The following is a 24,106-nucleotide window of genomic DNA, read 5'->3' on the forward strand; positions in this document are numbered from 1 at the left end:
GGTGGGGGGAGAAAGAAAGATTGAGGGAAGGGGGATTGGAAAAGCTAGTTTTTGGAGTACAAATCCTTGACTTCCACCAGCTGTTGTGGCCACCAACTCTGCAGACTCGTGGATTCTGGGAACTGCAATCCAAAAAGAAAGACTGGATGAGTGTTGCTGAGTAGGGGGAATTGCTTCTGCTCTTGTTAAAGGATGAATCAACCATTGCAATTCCTGGGAGAAGCAACCATGCAGGTCTGAACCGTGGACCCAGGTCTCTAGAGGCATGAGGCAGCTGTATCTCTGCAGGTGGAATCCCTCCAGTCCCTGGTGGTGGCTGAATCATGAATTTAAGATAAAGGCGATTTAATTTGGCTGTGCAGAGCATTTACAGAGTTATTAAATATTTAATCTGGCTTTTTGTTGCAGTGTGGCTTGGGAACAGCAATGGCGGGTATAGGTAGATTTGTAGAGTGTGGTCTGCAGATGACATTTGTATGCGCAGCTGACTCCTGGAGCAGCAACTGAGGCCGCTGAGACCAGCACTTAACAGCAACAGTGGGAAGCAACCTAGATTTTGTTCTCATTCGTACACTGAGCACATGCATGATGGATGTGTTCTGGGAGAGCTAAAGGGCGGACGTACTGTTTCAAAAGAGAGTTGAATCAGGGCAACTTGGCCAGGAATTGCTGGGCTTCCTTGCTGTTTTAGGAAGTACGTCTGGCTCGCCAGCGACAGGGTGAAAGGAGACCTTGAAATTTCAACCAAGCTTTCACTGCATTGACCACATTTCAGAAGGTCTCCAGGCCCATTTTAGGGTTGATGGATACACTGGTTTGTAGAAATAGATGTGACCTGAATGTAAATTGAGAAGACGAGTTTGCAGAAGTCAAGGGAGGAAATGTTTTATGCCCCTTTTCTTTTGTATACCTTTTATTTGCCTGGTGGATAAATGGCTCTTTATTTATTGTTGTTGTGTGCCTTCAAGTTGTTTTTGACTTACAGAGACCTGAAGATGAACCTACCACTGGGTTTTCTTGGCAAGATTTGTTCAGAGGAAGTTTGTCTACTCTAGGCCTTCCTCAGAGGCTGAGAGAATGTGACTTGCCCGAGGTCACCCAGTGGGTTTCCATGGCTGAGCAGGGATTATACCCCCTGGCCTCTAGAGTCATAGTTTCAACACTCAGACCACTACAAGCTGGCTCTACAACTCTCTTTATTTGCAACTCTCCAATTATGATTTACAGTAATTTGCAAGAACCTAGGAATGTAAGGACCTGTACAGCTCCACATCTTCCGGATTAATTTTTTTAAGAGTGGCCATGCAAGTTGAGGCAACAAGAGTGGAGAGCTGGGAAAAGTTACTTTTTTGGATTATAACTCCTTGAACCCCTGGATATCTGGGCGATTGTGGGAGCTGAAGCTAAAAAAAAAGTAACTTTCCCCAGCTCTGACTTAAAATGTATTCAGGTTATGTGGCCTGGATATTGTTAGTCAAAGGCGTTTATTTATTTATTTTATTTGGTTATGGGATCTATGTCCCACCTTTCTTCTAAAATGGGATTCAGGGTGGTTGTTGGAAGTCAGTACAGTGGTCCCTTTGTATCCGCTGAGGTTTGGTTCCAGGACGCCCATGGATAACAAACTCTGTGGATGCTCAAGTCCCATTAAATACAATGGGATAATAAGGTGTCCCTTATATAAACTGAAAAATCAAGGTTTGATATTTGGAATTTATACTTTATTTTTGAATATTTTCAAGCTTGAATCCATGGATAAAAAAATCTATGGATAAGAAGGGCCAACTGTACTTTTCTTCCTCCAGCCAAAGAAGAACACGAGAAAACAAGTTCTGTGAACTTAGGCAAGGAATAGTTTTGCCAGTTCTTTCCTCTGAAATATAGCCTTCGGCATCTCTGGTATTCATTGGTGGTCTCCTTTCCAAGTACTAACCAGGACTGACCATGCTTAGCTTCCATAATTAGACAGGTTCTGGTGCATTTAGATGATTTAGGTCCTCCAAAGCCACTTGCTGACATAAAAAAGGACATCTACCCTTCACTGATGAACACTCTTTCTTTGAGGGCCTTTAAATACAGATTTGATGAGCATCTTTCAAGAATGCTTTGGTTGCAGATTCCTGCATGGCAGGGGGTTGGACTACATGGCCCTTGGGGTCCCTTCCAACTCTATGATTATATTTTTCTGTCTTCTATCTAATCACTTCTAACCCCAGTGCATGTGGAGGGACCACTGCATTTCATGCTTTTTTAAAACTTTCTTCTCTCATCTATATCCTTTCTTCTCTCACACCTCCAGAGGTTCTCCTTTCCTGAGAGGGATGCTATGGCCAAGGCCACCAAGTGAGAGAACTGAATGGGTGGAGAGAAACATAGGCCTAGGTGAAGGGCAAAAATGCTCTGTTCCTTTTCTTCAGTCAGTGCCATTCCTTGGGACAGGGATAGTCTCAACCAACTTCTGAAAGGTGAAGAGGAAAACAGAAGCATTATTTACTTTCCTCCTCCTCCCCACTCCGAGAATTTCTGCTCTTGCCTGAGCTACATATTGCTTACTTTTTATATAGACATTTATAGGTCAGTCTCATAAATAAGGCCACTAAAGTTAATAGCTTGCAAAACATTTACTAGCTTGCTGGGGGGCGGGAGAGGTAGGATAGAAAGCTACAACCTTTCTACAGCAGCCCACTGCATTTCTGTGCTGGGTTTGAGGAGGAAGGTTTCCATCTAGCAAAACTGTCTTGGTGTTGTTTTTTAATTATAGGATCAGAGAACTGTTTTAGGCCCTGGGGCCCAACTGGTTGCTCCAAGGCCACTCTCACAGAACAAATTATGTCTGGACTTGGGGCTCTGGTCCTTCTCTATCCACATCTAGCCCTTCTTTGGATACCTATTTCCAGTTGCTTCATGCAGATAGAGGAGATGGAGATTTTCCCCAGCAGGGGAGCACATGTGGCAAGGTGAATCTGCATGCATCTCCAGTGAGAACAACATGGAAATGACTGCCACTTGCTAGCCTTTGCAACTAATGGGAATGAACTTAAAGGGGACTTATTCAGATGCTCAAAAAGCTACACTATGTCCATGGATGGGTGCTATTCCTCCCCTGTCTGGGTACAAAGGGGTGCAGAGCACGCTGACCATTCCCTGCTCACTCATCTTTGGCTAACGCTTATTAAATGCAATACTATTATAGATTGTTCAGAACACTTCATGTGCATTAGAATCATAGAATTGGAAGAGACCCCAAGGGCCATCCAATTCAACCTCCTTCTGCCATGGAGGAATATGCAACCAAAGCACTGCTAACAGATGGCCACCCAGCCTCTGTTTAAAAATCTTCAAAGAAGGAGACTCCACCACACTCCGAGGGAGTGTGCTCCACTGTTGAACAGCCTTTTCCATCAGGTAGTTATTTCTAATATTTAGGTGGAATCTCTTTTCCTGTAGCTTGAATCCTTTACCCTATGTCTTAGTTAGTCTCTGGAGCAGCAGAAAACAAGCTTGCTCCATCCTCTATATACTTTCAAATACTTAAACATGGTTATCATCATGTCACCTCCTAATCTTCTCTTTTCCAGGCTAAATATACCTAGCTCACTAAGCTGCTCCTCATAAGACATGGTTTTAAGATCTTGGTCATTGTTAAAGCAGTCTTGGAATGTCGCAGCAAAGAGACGCAGAGACAGGAATGGGGGTGCAAAGCTTAGCTGGCCAGGTCTTGGCCAGCCCTTTTATTCACATTAGGGTTACATCAGGTTTACATTATCTCATAGTACATCAGAAGGCAATTTGGGAAATCGGACCAATGTGTATTCAGGAAAATTCCAATTAGCAAAGGGAGCAGGATGTGTACACTGGCTCAGCCGAATCAACATGGGCTTATCCAATTATGGATAAAGCATTGTCAACCAGAAGGCAAGTCATAATCCCGTGGTTTGCCAGCGGGGTTATCACATCTCAATCTCGGTAAACATTGCTATCCTGGGAGGGGTCGCATCTCCTGGGCTTGCCAGGGAATGCCACATTGGAAGTAGTTGAGTTCTCCCATGTGGCAAATAAAGGAAGGGGGACAGAGTGACTCAGAACTTGGAAGAAATGGCTGGAATCCTTTGAGGTTTTTTCCCCCTCTCCTTACAACACTGCATAAAGAGGTGTCCAGTATTTCTTTCTACAACAATAATTCATCTGCTTCTTCCAGAGTTGCATAAGGAGAGAGCCAGTACCTCTTCATGCAACAATGACAGAACTGCTTCTTCCAGTGTTGTATAATGAGGTCGCCAGTACCTCTTGATGCAATAGTATCATCATCATCATCAGTCATCATCATAATCTTTATTTATGTCCTGCTTTTTTCCTAAAACTGAAATTCAAGGTAATTTACAGATTAAAATGATTACAATAAAGTTAAGACTATGCAAAAAGTCAACATTAAAATAGAATTAAACTATTAACAATAGTAAAACACTTTAAAATGCATCTGAGGAGGTAGGCTCAAGTCTATGAAAGCTACCATGCTACCGACTTCTTTCTTTCAGTTAGTCCCAAAAGTGCTACAAGGTCACTTTGCATATTGATTTTCCAGACTAACACAGCTGTGTGTTTGGATTCTACTTTAAAATGTGTACATTAAAAAGATAAAAAGCAGTTTAAAACAATTCTATTTGATTGATGTACCGAGTATCATTTTTTTTTTCTTTCCAAAGTTATTCTTAAAAGGGTTTTAATGGCACTTTTAGAGTAGTTTAGAAAGGAATTTTTCAAACTTTATGCCATTCTCTTATTAATCATAAATTCATCCATCTCTCATAATGACAGATCAACGAGTACTGGAACAAGTTACTTCTTGAAATTTTAGAATGAGTAATGATGATGTATTTTTTCAAACACCAAAACAAGCACTATCAACAAATGACATTTAGAAAAGTATCTGTCCAAGCACTGAACAGTAGAGTTGAGCTTGGAACCAGGGACTCGCTGGTTCACAGAGTATTATTCCTCTGTCTATCTCTTCCTCCATCTCCACCTTATTGTCTCTGTTGCTTTGGTTTGTGAGATACTAAAATGTAAACTCCTAAGGCCAGGGATCTGTCTTTTCATACTTAGCAAAGTACTCTGCATGTTGATGGGACAGTATGACAGTGTTCACTCATATCCTACATCACATGCTTAGTTACGAAAAATAAAATAAAATAAAGTGTAATGAAATAACTTGTCCTGCCCTGACCACCCCCCTTCCAACTTACCTTAACAACCAGCAGCTGCATCAAGCAATGGAAGTTTGTCCAGCTGGCAATCCGGGCACAAGAGGATGACATTTCCATCCCCCTTCCATCTGCAAGCAAGACTGCAACAAGGAATTACAACAGAGGTACTGCTTCTGATTATTGCAGCCTCACTTGCTGGTGGAAAGGGGCTGGCAACCTCATCCTCCTGAACAGATCTCCATTGCTCATTGTGGCTGATGTATGTTAAGGTACGTTTGGGGGGACATTTAAGAAGTTATGGCTCTGTAACTCTAGGTTATGAATATGTAACTGCAACAAAGGATGCCAGCTATTATTTTTAAGTACTTATTTTGGAGGTGCCAAACTTGTAAAAAAAAAAACCTACAAAACTTCTTTGGGCAGGTCCTGGCACCTGTGATAAAAACAAGGAACTTTGAATTAATCTCCTGGTGCGGTCCAAAATGGAGGGATATCATTCTGATTTTTTAGTCCTCATGCAGCCATTCAATTGTACTCAAATAAAATTGGCGCCTGAAGCAAGTCCATAACTGGATAAAAAGGCTTATGTTGAGAGCAAACACAGAACAATATTAAGTTAGCTGATGGACAGACAGAGAAAAAAAGAGAGGCAAACTGGCTGTGGGTAGCACTTGTGCTAAGCCTCATTATCTCCTGTGCTGTTCAGGGAATACTAATTTGTACAAGGTTATGCACTTCAAATGTTTTGTTCTCATAACAACAGGAACATTGGCAAGGACAATAGCAGAAGTTGGAGGCAGGGCTGTTTAAAAAAGATCTGCCCTGCCCCCAGCATCAGTGGCCTAAGTAAAAACACTGTAAGGTGTATTCTGTATTTTCCACAGGTATGGGATAGTATGGAAAAGCTTTAACCATTTCAGTGTCAAGAAATCGGACGTTTATCACACTATGCTCTTAAAGAGGTACTATTCCAGTGTGACTCCTCTAGCAGCCTCCTGTTGCATGCTGGGATTGGCAGTTTTAAGGAGCTGAACTTCTCTGCCTGAGAATTCTAAATGCCCCTCCTTAAAACTGCCAATCCCAGCATGCAACAGGAGGCAGCTAGAGGAGTCACACTGGAATAGTACCTCTTTAAGAGCATAGTGTGATAAACATAGGACTTGGAAGGGCAGCTATGAAGGAACTAGGCAAGATCCTGGTTGTAAAGATATATGACTGAATACTAAAATAGGATTGCCTAAGCCACAATATTTCCCATCACAACATATGGATGTGAGGGCTGGACCATGAAGACAGGAAGAAAAACAACTGATTTATGATGTAGTGCTGTAGAAGACCGCTAAAGATACCGTAGATGGCCAAAAAGACAAACAAATGGGTCTTAGAACAGATGAAGCCTGAATTCTACCTGGAATCCAGGATGACTAAATTGAGGCTGTTGTACTTAGGACACATCATGAAGAGGCATGGCGTACTAAAAGAGGCAATAATGCTAGGAAAACTGGAGGGAAAGGTTTTCAATTCCAACATAACTTGGAGGTCTCTCATTCATAGGGTTGCCACAAGAAGAAGTTAATTTGACATCAGTTAACAACAATGGAACAAGATGCATGCATATATGTATGCACAGAGAGCATAAGGGCCACCTAGTCCAACTCTCTGCCATGCAGGAATACACAACTCAAGCACTCCTGAAAGATGGCCATCCAACCTCTGTTTAATGACCTCCAAAAAGGAGAGTCCACCACCCTCCAAGACAATCTATTCCACTGTATAGAACTGAGATACCATCTCTGAAGCACTCCTTTCCTCATCTGTTTTAATACGTAGCACATGCATTAGTGGGAAATTATCTCCTTGCTGTTTAAGTCTTCTTACCTGCCCAAAGCTTGAGGAACCACAAAAATGAATAGGTACGGGTTTTATTTGTTTACAGTGCCAACTCTGTGATTGTTTCCTATTTACAACTGCCTTCCACTGATATTATTTGAGAGCTTGGAAAAGTTATTTTTTGGACTGCAGCTGAGAACCCCCCCCCCAGCATGGCTCCTGACCATAGGGACTGGGGGTGGCATGATATATATAACTTTAAAGTAGACAATGAAGGCACAAGTAGTTAAAAAGATTTGCTGTGTCTTGGCTTAGTAATTCAACCGAATGGAGATTGCTGTCAAGAAATCAGAAGACTGAGACTTAGAAGGGTAGCTATGAGGAAACTATGCAAGATCCTGAAGTGAAATGATGTATAATTAGTTACTAAGGTCAGGATTGTCCATGCCATAATATTTTGGATTTTTATGTATGGTTGTGAAAGCTGGACAGTGAAGAAAGCTGATAGGAAGAGAATCAACTAATTTGAAGTGCAGAGCTAGGGGAGAATTCTGTGAATGCCATGGATTGCCAAAAAGACAAATTAAATGGACCAAAGAGCAAATCAAGCCTGAATTCATCCTAGAAACCAAGATGACTAATCTGAGACTTTATGTCAGGAAAAGACAAGACTCATTAGAAATGACAGTATTGCTTGGTAAGGTAGAAGTCAGTAAAAAGATGAAGACTGCATTATAGGTGGATAGACCTAATCAAGAAAGGACTTTCCTGACCAGCAAGGCTATTGATAAGAAACTTGGAGGTTTCTTATTCATAAGGTTGCCATAAGTCAAAGTCAACTTGAGGGTGAAGTCAACTTGAGTAACCAGAAGTCAGTAACCAGAAGGCAGAGAGCTCTTGGAGGCCACTTGAAATGTCTGGACCCCTTCTTATGTTTTTAGCTTGGCCATAATATATTTTCAAGGCACCTTTTTGATGGCAATTTAGCATATTGCCTCTTGCTGCCATAAAAACCACAAGTGCCTGCCATTAAAATAAAAATTAGAAAGCACCGCCAGATTCCAGGATTGGCAATAAGCAAAAGGTTTGTGATTAATCCCAAAAGCCAGGCAATGAGCCAAAACCAATTTTAATGGGGGTTCCTAGAAAGGAAGAGGAGAACAGCATCTTCCTTGATGGTTTAGGAAACAGATTTTTAAAAAGACAGATGATTAAAAATGTATCAGAATATTGATTGTGGTGGAAACAGATATATGTATCAAGCTGCTGCCTTCACTTCTCTTCGCCCCTGGTGTGTTGACACCCCTTTGGTTTGCTCCTGGAGCTGAATGGGAACAGATTCAGAGCGAGGGCGAATTAATCCTCTGGGAAGCAAGAAAAATCATTACGCTCCCTGGGATGCTAAAAGTCCCTAGTCACGCAAGTGTGCCTTCTAGTGAGATTCTTCAGCGGATCGAGCTGGTCTCATGAACTGCCACTGCTGTTATCATGCAGAGCGATCGATGCACTCAGCTAGTTGTGTGAAATTACAGAGGCCTTGTCGTTACCCTTTGAAAGCAAAAATGCATTTGGAGCAGGGAGACAAGCATAATGAGGAATGGGGAAACCTGTGCTTCATTTTTTCCATATTCATGTTTTTAAAAAAACTCAGATTCTTTGTGTGATGGACATGGGAATACTTGCAGATTTGGGGACATTTTTCAAGGGCAAATCCAAAAGAAATCCTCTTCCATTTGCACAGACAAAATTCAATGGATGTAGCTATTACTAGCTTGGAGAGGACTATGGAGGCCATGGGTGGGCAAAGTGTGGCCCATGGACTGCATGTGGCCCACAGGGCTACCTGGGATCCAAACTTTTTTTTTGCAAAAGAAAAAAAAACATGGTTTTCTTTTCCAAAAAAGAAAAAGAAAAATTGCAAAAAAATATACTGTATATTATTTTTTGTTCCGCAAATACCATCTAAGAAATGTGAAGCACTTTAGCTATGTTTTAGCCAATATAGACCTTAGAGTGGCCTTATTTTGAAATAGGAAATGAACAAGGTTTTAAAAATTTTCTATTGTAAAAGAAAGATAAGGAATTGTGTGCAGCCCTCCAGTGTTTCCCAGAAGCCTTTTGCTCTAGTCTCTGGGGTAGATCCTCTACATTAGGCTGCTACATAGGCATTAAAAATAGAAAAGCCCCCTGGACTCACTGAACACTAATGCTTGAATACACAGCATAAATATGCTGCAATTCAAACCTAGACTTTCAGAGTGAACCACTCAAAGCCCTGTGCTGAGTGAAAGGATCATATCCATTTTTGTTTCTTCCTTGTTTTAATCTCAAATTCATTTGACTCTGAATTACGAAGAAATTATTTGAATGCTGGTAAATTCTTAGCGAAACCAAGCCAAAAAGAAATGTTCATCCAGTTATAGTCCCAGGTTCAATGGATGCAGCTTTTCTTGGCATGCAGGGGATTAGGTTGATTGTTTTTGCTGTATGGTTTTGAAAGATAAGGAATCTGTTACCAAACAACAACAACAGTTAAGTAGGGCCAGGTAGAAATAGAGATAAGGCCAGTTAAGAAGAACACTGCTACTTGTCCAGGTTAGTGGTCACCTTGAGGCTTGAATACCAGATCCAGGAAAGGATCTTGGGAGTCAGTGGGCAAGGTGAGAGAAAAAAACCCTAGAGTTGGAACTGCAGGACCAACCTGGATAGGGTTTCTGTCACAGACATAGATTCTATATCAGACTTTCATAGCCCAGTACTCAGTTCAAGCCGTTTTGCACAAAACAAGGTATTTTATTTTTTAAAAAATCAACCCAAGATACTTTGGTTTTGTTGCTACTGACAAGAAGTAGTCTTTTCTGTCTTGTGCAGAGATGAAAAATCTCTTGGCAGTTAATAGCTGTTGTTTGAGATACCCTTTTTGAAGGACAAAAATAAATAAATTATGAACTTTCTTTACATCCCTAGCAGCCACATCTGCTAGCATGATTCAGACCACAAAAGGCTGCAGTTTTCAGAATCTGTCACCCTCCATGGCATAATTCCTATTCTTAATTTTGATAGTAGAAACACTTGCCAGTGGCCCAGAGATCTACCAATACTGTACTTTCCTACTCCTGTGTGGATCAGATGTAGCTGTCAGGAGCTGCTTTATGTACTTTGTGTTGCATGATTTTTAATGGTCTTAATGTTGTTGATGGGTACACAGTACTGAGGGGAAACGATAGGACATTTATTGGGGTGTTCATGACTAGAGATGGTCAATCACATTCTTTTGCAGTGAACTAGCAAAAGGAAAGGAATAGTGCTCAGCTTAAAAATACCCAAGGTCATTTTCCTGGGAATGCAGGAAGAAAAAAAATAAAGGAAGTGGGTGGTGTGAGAATGGAAAAGGAAAAAAATTCTGCTTTCATAAGGAATGAGAAAGTAGCCTGCCAAACATTTGAAATTGTGTGCGCTTTCATTATGCTTTGCTAATGCTTGCTGTTTACTTCTGTCAACAAGTGTCTCTGGTGCACATATATAGTTATTGAATAAAGGATTGCTGGAGCTTGGATTTCTGAAATAAGGGAGTTACAGACTATACAGTAGCTGCCCATGCACCTTCCTTCAATTACATCAATGCATATGCACCCACAGAAGCGTTTTTTCCCTCTTAGTAACTGCCCCCTCCCAATTTCTTTCTAGGTACTGGAAGTGGTTCCCTGTCCCATGCAATCATCAGGACAATTGCGCCAACAGGGCATCTGTATACAGTGGAGTTCCACCAGCAGAGAGCTGAGAAGGCCATAGAGGAGTTTCGAGAACACAAGGTGGACCACTTGGTGACTGTAAAGAACCAAGATGTCTGCAAAAATGGGTTTGGTGTCACCAACGTGGCTGATGCAGTGTTCCTGGACATTCCATCACCATGGGAAGCTATCGGCCATGCCAAATCAGCTCTAAAGCATGAAGGTATGTGAGCTGTTTCCTGACTGAGCTGTCTTATTTGGCCAAGATGGCTGAGGATGATGGGGATTGTAGTCTAACATCTCTGAAGGGCACCAGATACAGAATGGCTGGCTTAGGCTCTTAGGTGGTTTCAGTACCAAAACAAACTCCCCAAATTCTTCCATTTGAAGAGTTTTCAACTATAGGATCTAAGGGCTAAACCCAGTTGCTAGTCCCAACTAAAGTAGATCAATTAAATCAATGGGATATGCATAAATGTTGACTTTAACATTTGACTCAATGAGTCTGCTTTACCTGGGGCTAATGATTAAATTTTGATTTGTGTAGAATGATTATTTACCCTACTGTACACTGAATGAGCACACTTTAAAACAAGATCCATGACTGAAAATTGATGTAAATATGGAATCTGATTTAGGAATGTTGGAATTCTAGCAAAGATTAGGTTGACCAGGAGTGGAGAGAAGTTAGGGAAGTGTTTGTGATAGGGGCAGCCATCAGTCTTAGAACTGGGTAAGATAAGTTGGCAGTACATGGCATGACCTGGTATTTGTTTACTACATTTTTTCTCCAGTGGTATATATGATCCTCTCCCTGCCTGTTTTAGCCTCACAGTGACCCTATGAGATAGGTTAAGCTGAGAGAGGTAAGCGGCCCAAGGCAGATCAAGAGTGTTGCGGCTGAGTAAAGATTTGACCCTGAGTCACCTTGGTCCTAGGCTAACACGCTAACCACTGCATCCGACTGGCTACTGTGAAGGTCTGTAGGATGAAGGGAGAGGGCATAGAATCATAGAATCATAGAGTTGGAATAGACCACAAGGGCCATCCAGTCCAAGCCCCTGCCATGTAGGAAAATCTCAGTCAAAGCATACCCCGACAGATGGCCATATATGAGCACATGGGAGGCAAAGTGCCCAAATCCCGTGGATAAACAGGGTTTAGATCCTGGAAATATCCTGCAAAAGTGGGATTGTTTTGAGACACATCAGGCTAGTTAAGCATTAACCGGACATTAACCCATGCAGAGAGTGGGCCACTTTTCGAAAAGTCCAAAAGTAAAAAGTGGACAATTTTGCCCACTTTCTGCATGAGTTAATGTCCGGTTAATGCTCAATTAGCCCAATGTCATCTGAAAACAATGTCGCTTGCAGCGGGATATTCCTGGATTTAAATCCTGTTTATCCACAGGATTTTGGTGCTTCCTTCCCATGTCATAAGGTCCAACAGCAAGCCCAAGTTCTGTAGATCACATTCCAGCTTTATACTTTTAATATATGAACTAGACATGATTTGGCTCCTATATCCCACCTTATCCTGTTACCATCCAGTGTATCTTAGAGAAATAACTATTTTATGGTGAAAAGCTTCTATCTTCCCCATTATGCTCGAATGTGTATAAAGTGTATATGAAACATACTGTAAATGAGTTTCATGTTTAAACTTGGGTTTCATCTCCTAGGTACAGTGGATCCTTGGTATCTGCTGAAGTTTAGTTCAGAACCTCTGTGAATACAAAAATCTCTGAATGCACAGGTCTCATTAAATACAGTGGCATAGTGAAATGGTGTCCCTAATATAAAATAGTAAAATCAAGGTTTGCTGATTAGAATTTGTATAATTTTTCAATATTTTCGAGCTGTGGATAGTTGAATCTGCCGATAAAATATCTGTGGATATGGAGGAATATATACAAAGATTAAAAAAAAAACCCAGCATCAAAACATTTCTGGTCCCAAGCATTTCAGATAAGAAAGACTCAACCTGTATAATTCTACTGAATCCCATCTTCACCATTTAATATTTTGCTACAAATTCTCCTGTTATTTTCATTCTTTTATTAGTAAACACTAGTATTTTCCTCTCTTATATTAAAAGAAAATGAGTAGTCTCCAAATTAAACAATGAATATGAAATCTGTTGTTTGCAAACTACATACCCTTTTTTCTTCAAGACGTCTAGAGCAATGCTTTCCACCCAGCAACCAAAAAGAAATTGCAAACAGAAAAAATGAAGAAAGGGTGGTCCTTTCTCACTTTACATAATATTTTTGTTTAGACTAAGCATTGAGCTCAAACATGGTGAGAAAGCCAGCATTGTGTAGTGGTTGGCTAGTAGCTTCAAACCCTGGTTAGTGTTGGCTAGTAGCTTCAAAGCCTGGTATGTTAGCATACTAGGGTTTGAATCTCTGCTTGAAAACCCACTGGGTGACCTGGGGCAAGTCACATCCTCTCAGCCTCAGACAAAGACAATGGCAAGCTTCCTCTGACCAAGTCTCGCTGAGAAAACCCTGTGATAGGTTTGTCATAGAGACACCATAAGTTGGAAATTACTTGAAGGCACACAACAGGAGCAAAACACCAAGCCTCCTCATTCTTTTCCATTTTGTGCTTGTGTGGGCATCCATGAGAGAAAATGCTTGCTTCTTTGAGTAGGTGTACTTGGCTCTTATGATCTATGTCCATGTATGTGGACTGATGTAAAAGTCAGGATTGTATACTTTGGTGTGACTCATGGACTCATTTACACAATCAGCCAGTGCATACATTTCATAGTACTGTAATATTTTGCTTCCCTTTGCTTAAAGGGCTTAGAACTGCCCAGTATCTTTCTTGCTGATAATAAATTGGATGGTGATGTAATTCACTTAAGCTATAAAGAGAATCCAAACCCAGTAGATCAAAGATCATGAGGCAACTGTTGTTCTTCCTCCTACTCAATGGAATATATTTAAATATTTTAGAGATATTTTGAAGTTTAAATATTCTTCTATAATCCTTATAAAACCAGAATGGATTTATGCTGGTTTTCATGCCATTGAAGCCGGTGATTGATTGACCATTCATTTGTTGGTTTTTGCGGAGTGTTCAGTTGTGTCCCTCTATTGTGCGGCTAGAAGCAATACCATTTGTTATCATCAATATAGATGTCAGTTTTACATGGGCAGTAAGTTTGTTGGCATAGAAAATGTTTCTCATTTATGCTTGTCTAGCTTTACAAAGTACTAGCAATTTGCTCTTTTTTGTTTAGTTATTTTGGAATAAATGAAAGTTGCACTTACAAGAGAGATGGTGTAGTTGCCATTGCATGTGTGCTTGCCCAGGATTAAATCCCATTGATATCAATGGGAAGTTCTTCTCAGCAGGCATGTGCTTTACAGACTGAAATACAGACCAGGATGTCCCCAGTTCTGATCTGGTCTGGTGATTTTGGTAAGCCCTTCTCTCTCAGCCTGAGTGTTTAAATCTACAGCACGGGCAAATACTACTACTACCACTTATAAGGGTTGTGACTTTAAACAATACACATTTTAATTTATTTAAGTTAAATTAATTTATAAATTTTGGCTCTAAATGTGACCTAGAGGTAACTTTCAAAAATAAAATGTTGAAAACACTATAAATTTCATGCAGTTGGCATGAGTTGGCAGGTAACTTGAAGATGCGCACGTGCACACAGAGACATATACAATTACATAGAGTAATGGTTTGAGTGCTGAACTAGGACTTTGGGAGACCAAGATTCAAATTCTCATTTGGCCATGAATGAACTTGGGGAAGACATTCTCTCTACAGTTTAGATGCAGCCACCAAAAAGGCCCTGTCCCACCTCTATACTGTTTGCACTTACCTTGATGGTAAAATGCAAAGCAGGGCCTTAATAGATTACCTCATTCAATGGGTAATTTCATTCAGGAAGGGTCATGCAAGAGACTTGGATACTTGAAAGCACCAGTCAAATGCTGGGTGTTGTTGTTGATCTTTTTATATATAAGTGGTTCACAGGGCAAATGTCATGCAGATGATTATTTTTTTTAAAAAACACATTATTTTATCTCTGCTTCCATCCTTAGTATAGGGAGTGAAGCTTTTGTATGTCTCAAAGCTGTTACCTTTAAGCTGCGTGGCTCTTGCATTCAAACACAAGGCCTGTTGCTAAGATGCCTTAAGATTTTAAGATTGAGAGAGAGAGGGGAAAAAAGAGAGCTTCAAGGTCTGCAGCCTACAAAGGAGAAAAACAAGTTTCTCCCACTGTTTTTCTTTGATTGCCACTGTAGTTGGCATGTGCAGAATATAAAAAAGCTCTTGAACTTCTGTCAGGCATATTCTAGCTGAACTGTGAGCGTGTGGGAAGACGTAGTAACATAGCTTGATGAAAGTAAATGCTCTCTGACATTTTGTCGGGAGGGGGTGTGCATGTGTGTAATAGATTTAATCTTTGTTTAAAAAAGGAAAGAAATCTGTCCTGATAATGACTCCAGAGGCTGAATGAAATAAGGTGAACCATCTCTTCTTGACTTGTAACTTTAGTCAAGAGCAATGCATACAAGGGTTTGAGAACTTCTGTCCCTGTTAGTTTTCACTGAGCTGTATTTCCATCATCTCTGTTGGAAGGCCATGCTATTGCTGATAGGAGTTTGGATCCAGCAACAGTAAAGAATCTGGCAGGAAGAAAATCAACTCATTTGAAATGTGGTGCTGGGGAAGACTTATATGGATAGCATGGACTGCTAAAATGATAAATCTTAGTGCAAATCAAGCCTGAACTCTTACTAGAAGTAAAGATGACTAAATTTAGGTGATCATATTTTGGACACTTCATGAGATGAGATGACTCATCATGAGATGAGATGAGATCAGAGAAGATTGTAATGCTTGGTAAAGCAGAAGGCAGTAGGAAAAGAGGAAGACTGCATTGCAGGTGGATGAATTCAATTGAGGAAACCACACTCCTGAGTTTGCAAGTCTTGGGTAGATCAGTTGATGACTGAGGCTTTTGGAAGTGGACTCATTCATAGGGTCACCGTAGTTCAAAGTCGTCTTAACATCAAATAACAAGAGCAACATATGGAAAGACTTCTCTTCCTCATCTGTACACTAAGTGCTGGATACATAGCCATTGATAAGAGCAACATCCAAAGCAACATGATTAGCATGTATGAATGTTTAGACATAACACCACTGGTAGATCATTCACATATGCTGTCACCTCATACGTCATGGATTGGATCCAGAATATCTGTGAATGGAAGAAAAATAGCCCCTTGTGCTGCTCTTCAAAAGGTTGTCCACCAAGACATTGTGCAACAGGTTGCAAAAAAGATAGCACATGAGGTTGGTCAACATCATCTTTTTTTCACTTTCTAGGATAAGATCCCACTTAATTGGGATGGGAACCACTTGAGTAGAGGATGTCTTTTGTCAGTGGAAGGCAGGACTCTGTTGGATGGATCCTTTACAGTGTTTTTCAGAGCAATTCTGTTATGCAACTGTCTTAATGAGGTTGAGTCTCCTTTATCAAAAACGCTTGGGGCCAGAAATGTTTGGGATTTTGGAGTTTTGTGATTTTGGAATATTTGCATATACATATTGAGATATCTTGGAGTTGGGATTCAAGTCTAAACTTGAAATTCATTTATATTTCATAGATAACTTATACACACAGCCTGAAGGGAATTTTATGCACAGTATTTTTAATAATTATTCACATGAAAGTTTGTGTACATCAGAAAGCAAAAATGTCATTATCTCAGCCACCCATGTGGACAATTTTGAATTTTGGAATTCCAGATAAGAGAAATCAGGTGATACAGATACGTCATTTCCTCTCTCAGAGAACAGACTTAATTGTACCATATCAAACTGTGGGTGCTGATTTAGCATAATCTACTACTGAAGGATAACCCAGTGTGGCGTGATGAACTAGTGTGGTAGTTCACACTGGTGTAGTGGTTTGAGAGCTGACAAGGACTCTTGTGAGACAAGGATTCAACTCCCCCTCAGCCACAAAAGCCCACTGGGTGACCATGGATAAGTCATTCTCTCTCAGCCTCAGAGGAAAACAGTGGTAAACAAACCCCGATAAATCTTGCCAAGAAAACTCCATTATTACTGGAAACTGTCCTTATAACTGGAAACAATTTGAAGGCGCACAGCAACATAGCAGACTATCAAAGGCTCCTAATATGAGCCATATTTTTATAAAGCATTGCTTCATGCTTATCAGACTCTTATGCAATCTGGTACTCCGTTTCCTGGAAGCACATCCCTCCTTGGAATGAGTAGAGCCTACATCTAAGCAGTCATGTAAAGGATTGTGCTGCAAACGAAACTGAATTCCTATAATGTTTTCATGGTGAATGTCTTTAGGAGTCCTTGTTTGCAGTTGCTGCTGTTCTCACAGAAAGGCTTATGCCATGCTTTGCCCCATGAGCTGGAACGAGATTTGCAAGTTACATTGATCTTTTTAATTGAAATAATTTGGGCAGAAAGTAATGCTACAAAAATTCTGGAGCTGGGGAAGAGCATTCCCATAGTCCCAAGGGTGCTTAAGCATTGGATCTGTTAATGCTCTGGCTCAAGTGAAATGGCCTATTTTTCTAGTTAAGCTTTCATAAAATGTGTGTTTCATATTCTGTTGAAGAGCTGGGCTGCTGTGGTGAGTCCAGGGCACACTTTTCCGTCTCAGGAACCCCCTGAAAGTCCCACAGAATGCCAGAGTTACAAAAGAAAAACAACTGGAAGGTGAGAGGTCCATCTGAAAAATAGTTTATGAATTAAACAGGGAAGGGAGAGAGAGTGTATTACCTTCAAGTCACTTGCGGCTTAGGGTGAGCCCATGAATTTCATAGGGTTTTCTTAGGTGAGGAATACTCAAGAAATGGCTTGCCATTTCTTTGCTCTGAAATACATATAGCCCATAGGACCTGGTATTCCTTGGTTGTTTCCCATTCAAGTACTAAACAGTCCTGCCCATGCTAAAATTACAAGATCAGATGAAATCTGGTGCCTTCAAGGTATATGTTGTTGCTGTGTGTCTTCGAGTCATTTCCAACTTATGGAGACCCTAAAGTGACCCTATCATGAGGTTTTCATGACAGTGGTAGAATCAGTGGGATTGGCATTACCCAGTGCAGTAATTCATGGTGTCACACTCCCATTGACTTCTTCCCATACCACACCACAAAAATCCTTAGTCATGGTTTTTGTACTAATGTTACTCATAAATTGTAACTCCTGTATATCGCTGAATGTCATGGCAATAATTGTGATATAAACAACTAGCAAAATTAAAATAACTTTAAATTGTATATCATTGGCACAGCCTAAATGTATTTATATGTACAGTACATAGTTTCATGTGGTTAAAGTGAAAATTTGGTAAGATGTGATGTTTTTAAATAAAATTTTAAAAGAAATAATTTATTTCTTAATTTAATTTTTAAAAATTCACTCACACACTATCTCTTTCATTGTGCTCCAGTGTTTTAAAGGAACACAGGCCAATGCCACAGCCTTTCTGCCAAAAGACAGAATTTTGGGGTATCACTGTGTCACTCCCTGTTTAGGATGTCATCTGGTACAGCCTGCACCCCCATAGTGACACCTCTACCTGGCAAGATTTAATCACAAGTAATTTGCCATGGCCTTCCTGCCTGGTTGAGAGAGTGTGACATGCCCAAGTCTACCCAGTGGGCTTCCATGGTGGAGCAAAGATCTAAACCCTGGTCTCCTGGAATCCTAGCCCAACACTCAAACCACTGCACTATGATGGCATAGTCAGCATGGGAGAATCTACAGCCTATTTAAAAGTTGAATTACTTCTCCTCTAATCTTCCTGGAGAGGCATCTCTCTTTTTCTCTCTCTGCTAGAAAAAAGACTGTCTGGAAAATCTAAAAAGCTCAGGAAGGTCTTGGGAAAGCTCAGGAAAGCCCTCTTGCTTTTTGCTAATTTCTGAAGTAATAGGCATCTCATCATTTAATGAGATGTAACTCCCAGCCTTTATTTCTTCATGATAGGTTGAGGGTGCTGGGATTTGGATTTGCCACCTTCAGGCAAAAGATACTGTTGATAGGAAGGTGTTACCAATGCCTTTCAGAAGCCATAAATACACTGAAGGTGAAACTACACGGAATGTTAAATGTCTGATTGTACTTATCATGTGTGCTTGTCTATTAATTTTTTTTGTTTTGTAATGGCAAATCGCAAAACCTCCTGTTTAGGATGAAGACCACAATGTGCATAGAAAGAAAGGAATACTTTTTTTTTGTTGTAGTGCCAATTAAAATCTCTCCTCAACCGCTAACCAGGTGCTGTTGAAAGTGGGGGCAAAGCTACTGTATAACAGCATTCCTTGTTAGTAATATTCTGTGTTTTGTACAGTACAATACACATACATGTACACACACAATGGAAACGAATTAACTGAATGGTTAAGTCTGACGTAATAACTCTGAATACTGTTGTATTTGTATGTACTGTATCTTGCAATTTTAACCTGCGCCGGTCCAAGAGCTAATGCATTAAAGTAAATGTTATCCTTTTCTGTTCTTTAACAATAGTCAGTCGCAGTTTTGTTCCTGGACCAAATGACAGCTGGAGGATAAAGATATTATTTTCTTTTGTCACTCTTATGCAGTGGGGAAAGTCTCTCTCAAAATCATGATCAGGAGCAAGTGCACACGCTCCTGCCCCATGTCTTCCATTTTAAAAAAAGAATAGGTTGGAGAAGTTATTGTTTAGGACTACAACACCCAGAATCCCCTAGCCAGTATTGATGGCCGGGGGGGGGGGGCTGCATTACTTATTAAGAATATAAGAAGAGCCCTTGATCAGAGCAGAGGCCAACCAAGCTTGTCCCATCCCCCTTAGGTACTGATTTTAGAAACCTAAAGGGGAAAGAGGGGAGGAATAAATTGGCTCAAAATTGTCATGATCAAAGTGGGGCTTGTAGATTTCATAAAGAGTCCCCCTCCCTCCACCACCTGTTTTCCCATTAGGCAAAGGGAGGTGGCTTTCTCAGGCAGTAGGTGCTGGAGGTCAGGGTATCAGTGGAAGAGTTGGTGGACCCTCTGTATCTGCAGCTAGCTTGCTGCCACCACTAGTCCATTGCTAGTACTGATGCATGATTCAGTTGTTGTTCCAGTTGGCTGTTGTACATGGAACGTAGCGAATATTGCTCATTGTCTCAGGCCAGCTCTGCCCTACCTTACTTGTACCCTATAATTTAAAGACTGGTGGTGGGTTGGGTGTATTTTGGATGTCTTAAGAGCAAGACACCTTTCACACAACAGAATTCACACTTTGATTCCACTTTAGCTGCCTTGACTGCATCCTACTAATGAGGCAGTGATGTTGACTTGAGTCAGCTGACTTGGACTCAAGTCATTTCAGTGACTCGGCAATAAATGATGCACTTACTTGATTCAAGACTTGAATGTTTTTAGCAACTAACTTGTTGGTCTAACATCCAGAAACAGCAAATGTTTTAGGCTACGGGCTTCAGGTATGGGTTGAGGTCTACTCAGCAGCCTGTCCCCATTGCACATCAGAGGGTTCAAATCTCAGCTGGGCGATGTAAACCCACTGGGTGATCTTAGGCAAGTCACGCTCTCTCAGACTCAGAGGATGGCAATGGTAACTCCTTCCCCTAAAACCTTGTCTAGAAAACCCTTAGAGTTGTTCTAAGTTGGGAATGACTTGAAGGCACACAATAACAACAACAAATTAAAGTTGTTAGTGTTCTTAATCCTCTAAAATATTTGGAAATTAATCGGAGCTCCCCACCAGTGGGAGTGTGTCAATCATCTGTGAAAGTCACAAGATTGATCTCACCCTGTGATCCTGTGAGGCATTCAACTGCCCACATATCGGGTGATCACATCCCAAAGAAGGAGCTCTCTCACTTCTAGAAGCAAGCGTGGAAGCCACTTGGCAGCAACTTTCCTCTTGCGTAGTGGACCGACAATAAATTCATGCAGTGCAGTATGTCCTTCATTCCGATGTTCCGGCCCAGTGGCTATAATGCTGATCTTATTTCTCAGATGAGCAAACTGTACTGAACTGAATTAGTCTAGGCTGAATAATTCAATAGATCTAGGTAAGCATGTCCATGGCTCCATCTTTTCTGGTGGTTCTCCAGGGGAGGAAAAGCCCACCGTTTGTCAGGGACCTTGAGACACTCCACACGAGACTTAGCAGTGTGTTTCATAATAAGGGCTGACTATGAAATACAGTGAGTCCTTGGTATCCTCTGGGATCTGGTCCCAGGACCCCCATGGATACCAAAATCCATGGATGCTCAAGCCCCATTATATACAATGGGGTAGTAAAATGGTGTCTCTTATATTAAATGGCAAAATCAAGGTTTGCTTTTTGGAATTTATATATTTTAAATATACTGTATTCTCAAGCCATAGATGCTTGAATCCATGGATTAAAAAAATCCGTGGCTACGGAGAGCTGACTGTATATTATGGAGTACAAGCTCAAGTTGCTTTTGGCATGATTTCATCTGCATAGCATTTTTGTATAGACCTAAAGGATGCCAAGTGCAGCTGGAAAACATTTTGCATTTATTTTGCATGGCCAAATTAGACAAGTCCCCATTTGTGCAATTAAAAATGGCTCAGGTGGCTTTAAAACCCCAAAAAACAAACAGACACATCTTGTTCCCCCTTCCTCCATCAATCACTAACTTGGATTGGATTAAGGGAATAAAGCAGGAGTGATTCAGGTTGGCAAACCAGGTCCCCAGCCATTGAAACAATTCCAATCCCCACAAGCCTAATGATGTTCTGGGCATATCTGAAAAATAAGTAATGTAATAAACAAATAAATACAGGTATACCTCAGTTAACAAAATAGATGTGTTCTTGGGCACTGCTTCTTTACCAGAATATTTGGCACCACTGTTACAAATAACGGTAAGAATAGGGATAATTTCCTGTACCATGAACAAGAAGAGTAGTTCAACGTGTTTCAGCAAACCTTTTATTCAAAGCTAACAATATGCACATGTGAAGTTATATGCACACGAAGTGAAACTACCAGGTCAGGTAAGGCTTGTGTAATTTAACAAAGAAATAAAATATTTTTAAAAATCTAGAGGCTAATTGAAAGCTTCGTCCAAAATGCATCCAGGGATGATTTTCTTTCTTTTCTTTTTTTTCACCAGCCTCCCCCTTTTCATGATTTCCATTAATGTCTATACTTGTTTCCCCACTCCAGGGCTGTCTCTGCTCAGCTTCCAAGATCAGACAGGATCTAGTAAGCAGGTTCTAGCTAGACAGAGAATGGGGAAAAAAGTGAATCTGGGCTATCATAAAAGACTTTGTAAAAAGAAGCTTCTGTATCAGAGGCTTTGATAACTGGCATGCCTGTACTGGATTGTTGGTTGTTTTAATGGGTATGCTTTTAAATTGCTTTTAATTCTATTAATTATTAATATTAATTAGTAATTCTATTAGTAAATTAAAATATTTTAATTTCTGTAAATATTTTAATTTCTGTTCAGACAGTGGCAGAGGTTGGATGGTTGTCTTTCTGGATTGCTTTTTTTGTGAATTCCTATATGGCAGGGAACCCATGTTCCCTGACAAGCTGTGGATTGGACTGGGTGGCCCTTGTGCTCTCTTCCAACTCTAAGATGCTAGTATTCTATGAATAAGGAGGAGGAAGGAAATATACCACATGATTCAATGATACTACACTGATTCCTATATTCTAAGATAGATTCTGAATCATTGGTGGTCCACAACCCCAGGTCAGTTACACCTAATTGATTGTGAAACCATGATAATGCTGATGGTGGTGGTGAAGATCATTTCAGGAGCATGTTCTTTGATGCCACAGGTTCCCTGCCAGAAGCACAATATGGAGCTTTTCCTAGATAACACTTGAGAGAAGGAGCTGACTCAGCTCAATTGTTATCTTCCCTGTGAGGAAAAGATGAGCAGAGAAGTCAAACTGCACTCAAGTGACATTTTGAGAGCCACCTGATTCCAAAAATTAGAACTTAGTCAACACCTGAGACACTACTCAAGCATACTTTGTTTTTGCTTTACCTGCTTTTTGTGGGGAAGGCAAAATGGGGAGAAAAGGTTCCCTGGTTGCAGAAGTCCCTGGCTTCATATCATCTTCCTTCTCAGGGGACAGGACTTTGGGCTGGGTGAGTTGGGAAAACAAAGCAAGGAAAAGCCACACTTGGAAGCTCAGACGTTACGACAAGCCATGGTTTAACCAAACTAGAGTTCATAAGCTAATATCAAATGATGCTTTCTGGCAATTTTTTTTTGGTTAACAATCCACAGCTTGTCATGGAACATGGGTTTTTAATAACTTAACAAGCCAGGTTTCAACGAACCACACTTCCCTTTACTGAAGTAAAAGTCTGAAGCCCCCATGGCTCCTATTGGGGTCCTGATCCGTGGCAGCTAGTGGCTCCACTGTCAGTGGAATGGAGGACCTAGTCCAGGTTTTAGACCCGACTTGAAAGGTGTATATTTATTCACCTTTAAGCTGATATTATAGGCAGGCATTTATTGTGGCTTAGATGAGCTCTTTGGAAAGTAAAAGTGACTTGGATTCTGCCATGCTTTATGTCCCCCAAGCAGAAATTCTACATCGCAGGCTTCAGTTTTATATCTGGGAGATGTACTGCCTAGTTGCAGAGCATCCTCACTTCTCCATTTTAAGTGGACTAGCACTGCAAGGCTCTAGTAGGCTTGGGTAAATGCTTTTTCTCTCTCGGAATACATTTTTTAGTTAGAATTGCTTATAAGTATATTAATTTTTATGAACTTACGGCCATTAACTAAAAGGTGCTAGAAATGTGAACCAGAGGTTTAGCAGGCTTGTGAATTCCATCATTTTCTCACACACAGGCACACACCGCAAGCACACTTTTTTCTCTCTTTGAGAATGGACTGAAACTTTACCATGGGCATGATTTGGGATGTTATATGGAGGATGAAATTAGCTTCTTTTCTGCTGCTCCAACACAATCCAGTAGTTTCAAATTATGAGAAAAGTGATTCCACCCAAACATTAGGAAGACGTTCTTGATTGTAAGAGCTGTTCAAGAGTAGAATAGACTGCCAAGGGTGAGTAGGTGGATGGACTCGCCTTCTTTGGAGGTCCTTAAAAAGAATTTGGATAGGCATCTTTCAGGAGTGTTTTATTTGTTTATTTCTATAGTGTGTTTATGTGTATATTCCTCCCAGGGTGTTGAGCCAAATCATCCTTATGGTCCCTTCCAACTCTAAGATTTCATAGTTCTATGATGTGAGAGCTGGACAGTTAAGAAAGAGGATAGGAGGAAAATAAACCCATTCAAAATTT

The 24,106-nt window shown here is 40.6% G+C and overlaps 2 protein-coding genes across 3 annotated transcripts in view; both read left to right on the forward strand.

Moving 5' to 3' along the window:
- The window catches only part of LOC121934963 (cytochrome c oxidase assembly factor 8), a 723,331-nt gene that overhangs the window by 526,679 nt on the left and 172,546 nt on the right, over positions 1–24,106 (forward strand). The gene's annotated exons all lie outside the window — the stretch shown is intronic.
- The window catches only part of TRMT61A (tRNA methyltransferase 61A), a 66,125-nt gene that overhangs the window by 14,510 nt on the left and 27,509 nt on the right, over positions 1–24,106 (forward strand). For both annotated transcript variants that reach the window (XM_042475917.1, XM_042475927.1), the window contains exon 3: positions 10,722–10,988. In XM_042475917.1, coding sequence (XP_042331851.1) covers positions 10,722–10,988 — 267 coding nt within the window. The remainder of the gene's footprint in view (positions 1–10,721; positions 10,989–24,106) is intronic.

This window comes from Sceloporus undulatus, chromosome 1 (genome assembly GCF_019175285.1).
Source record: "Sceloporus undulatus isolate JIND9_A2432 ecotype Alabama chromosome 1, SceUnd_v1.1, whole genome shotgun sequence".
Classification (NCBI taxonomy): domain Eukaryota; kingdom Metazoa; phylum Chordata; class Lepidosauria; order Squamata; family Phrynosomatidae; genus Sceloporus; species Sceloporus undulatus.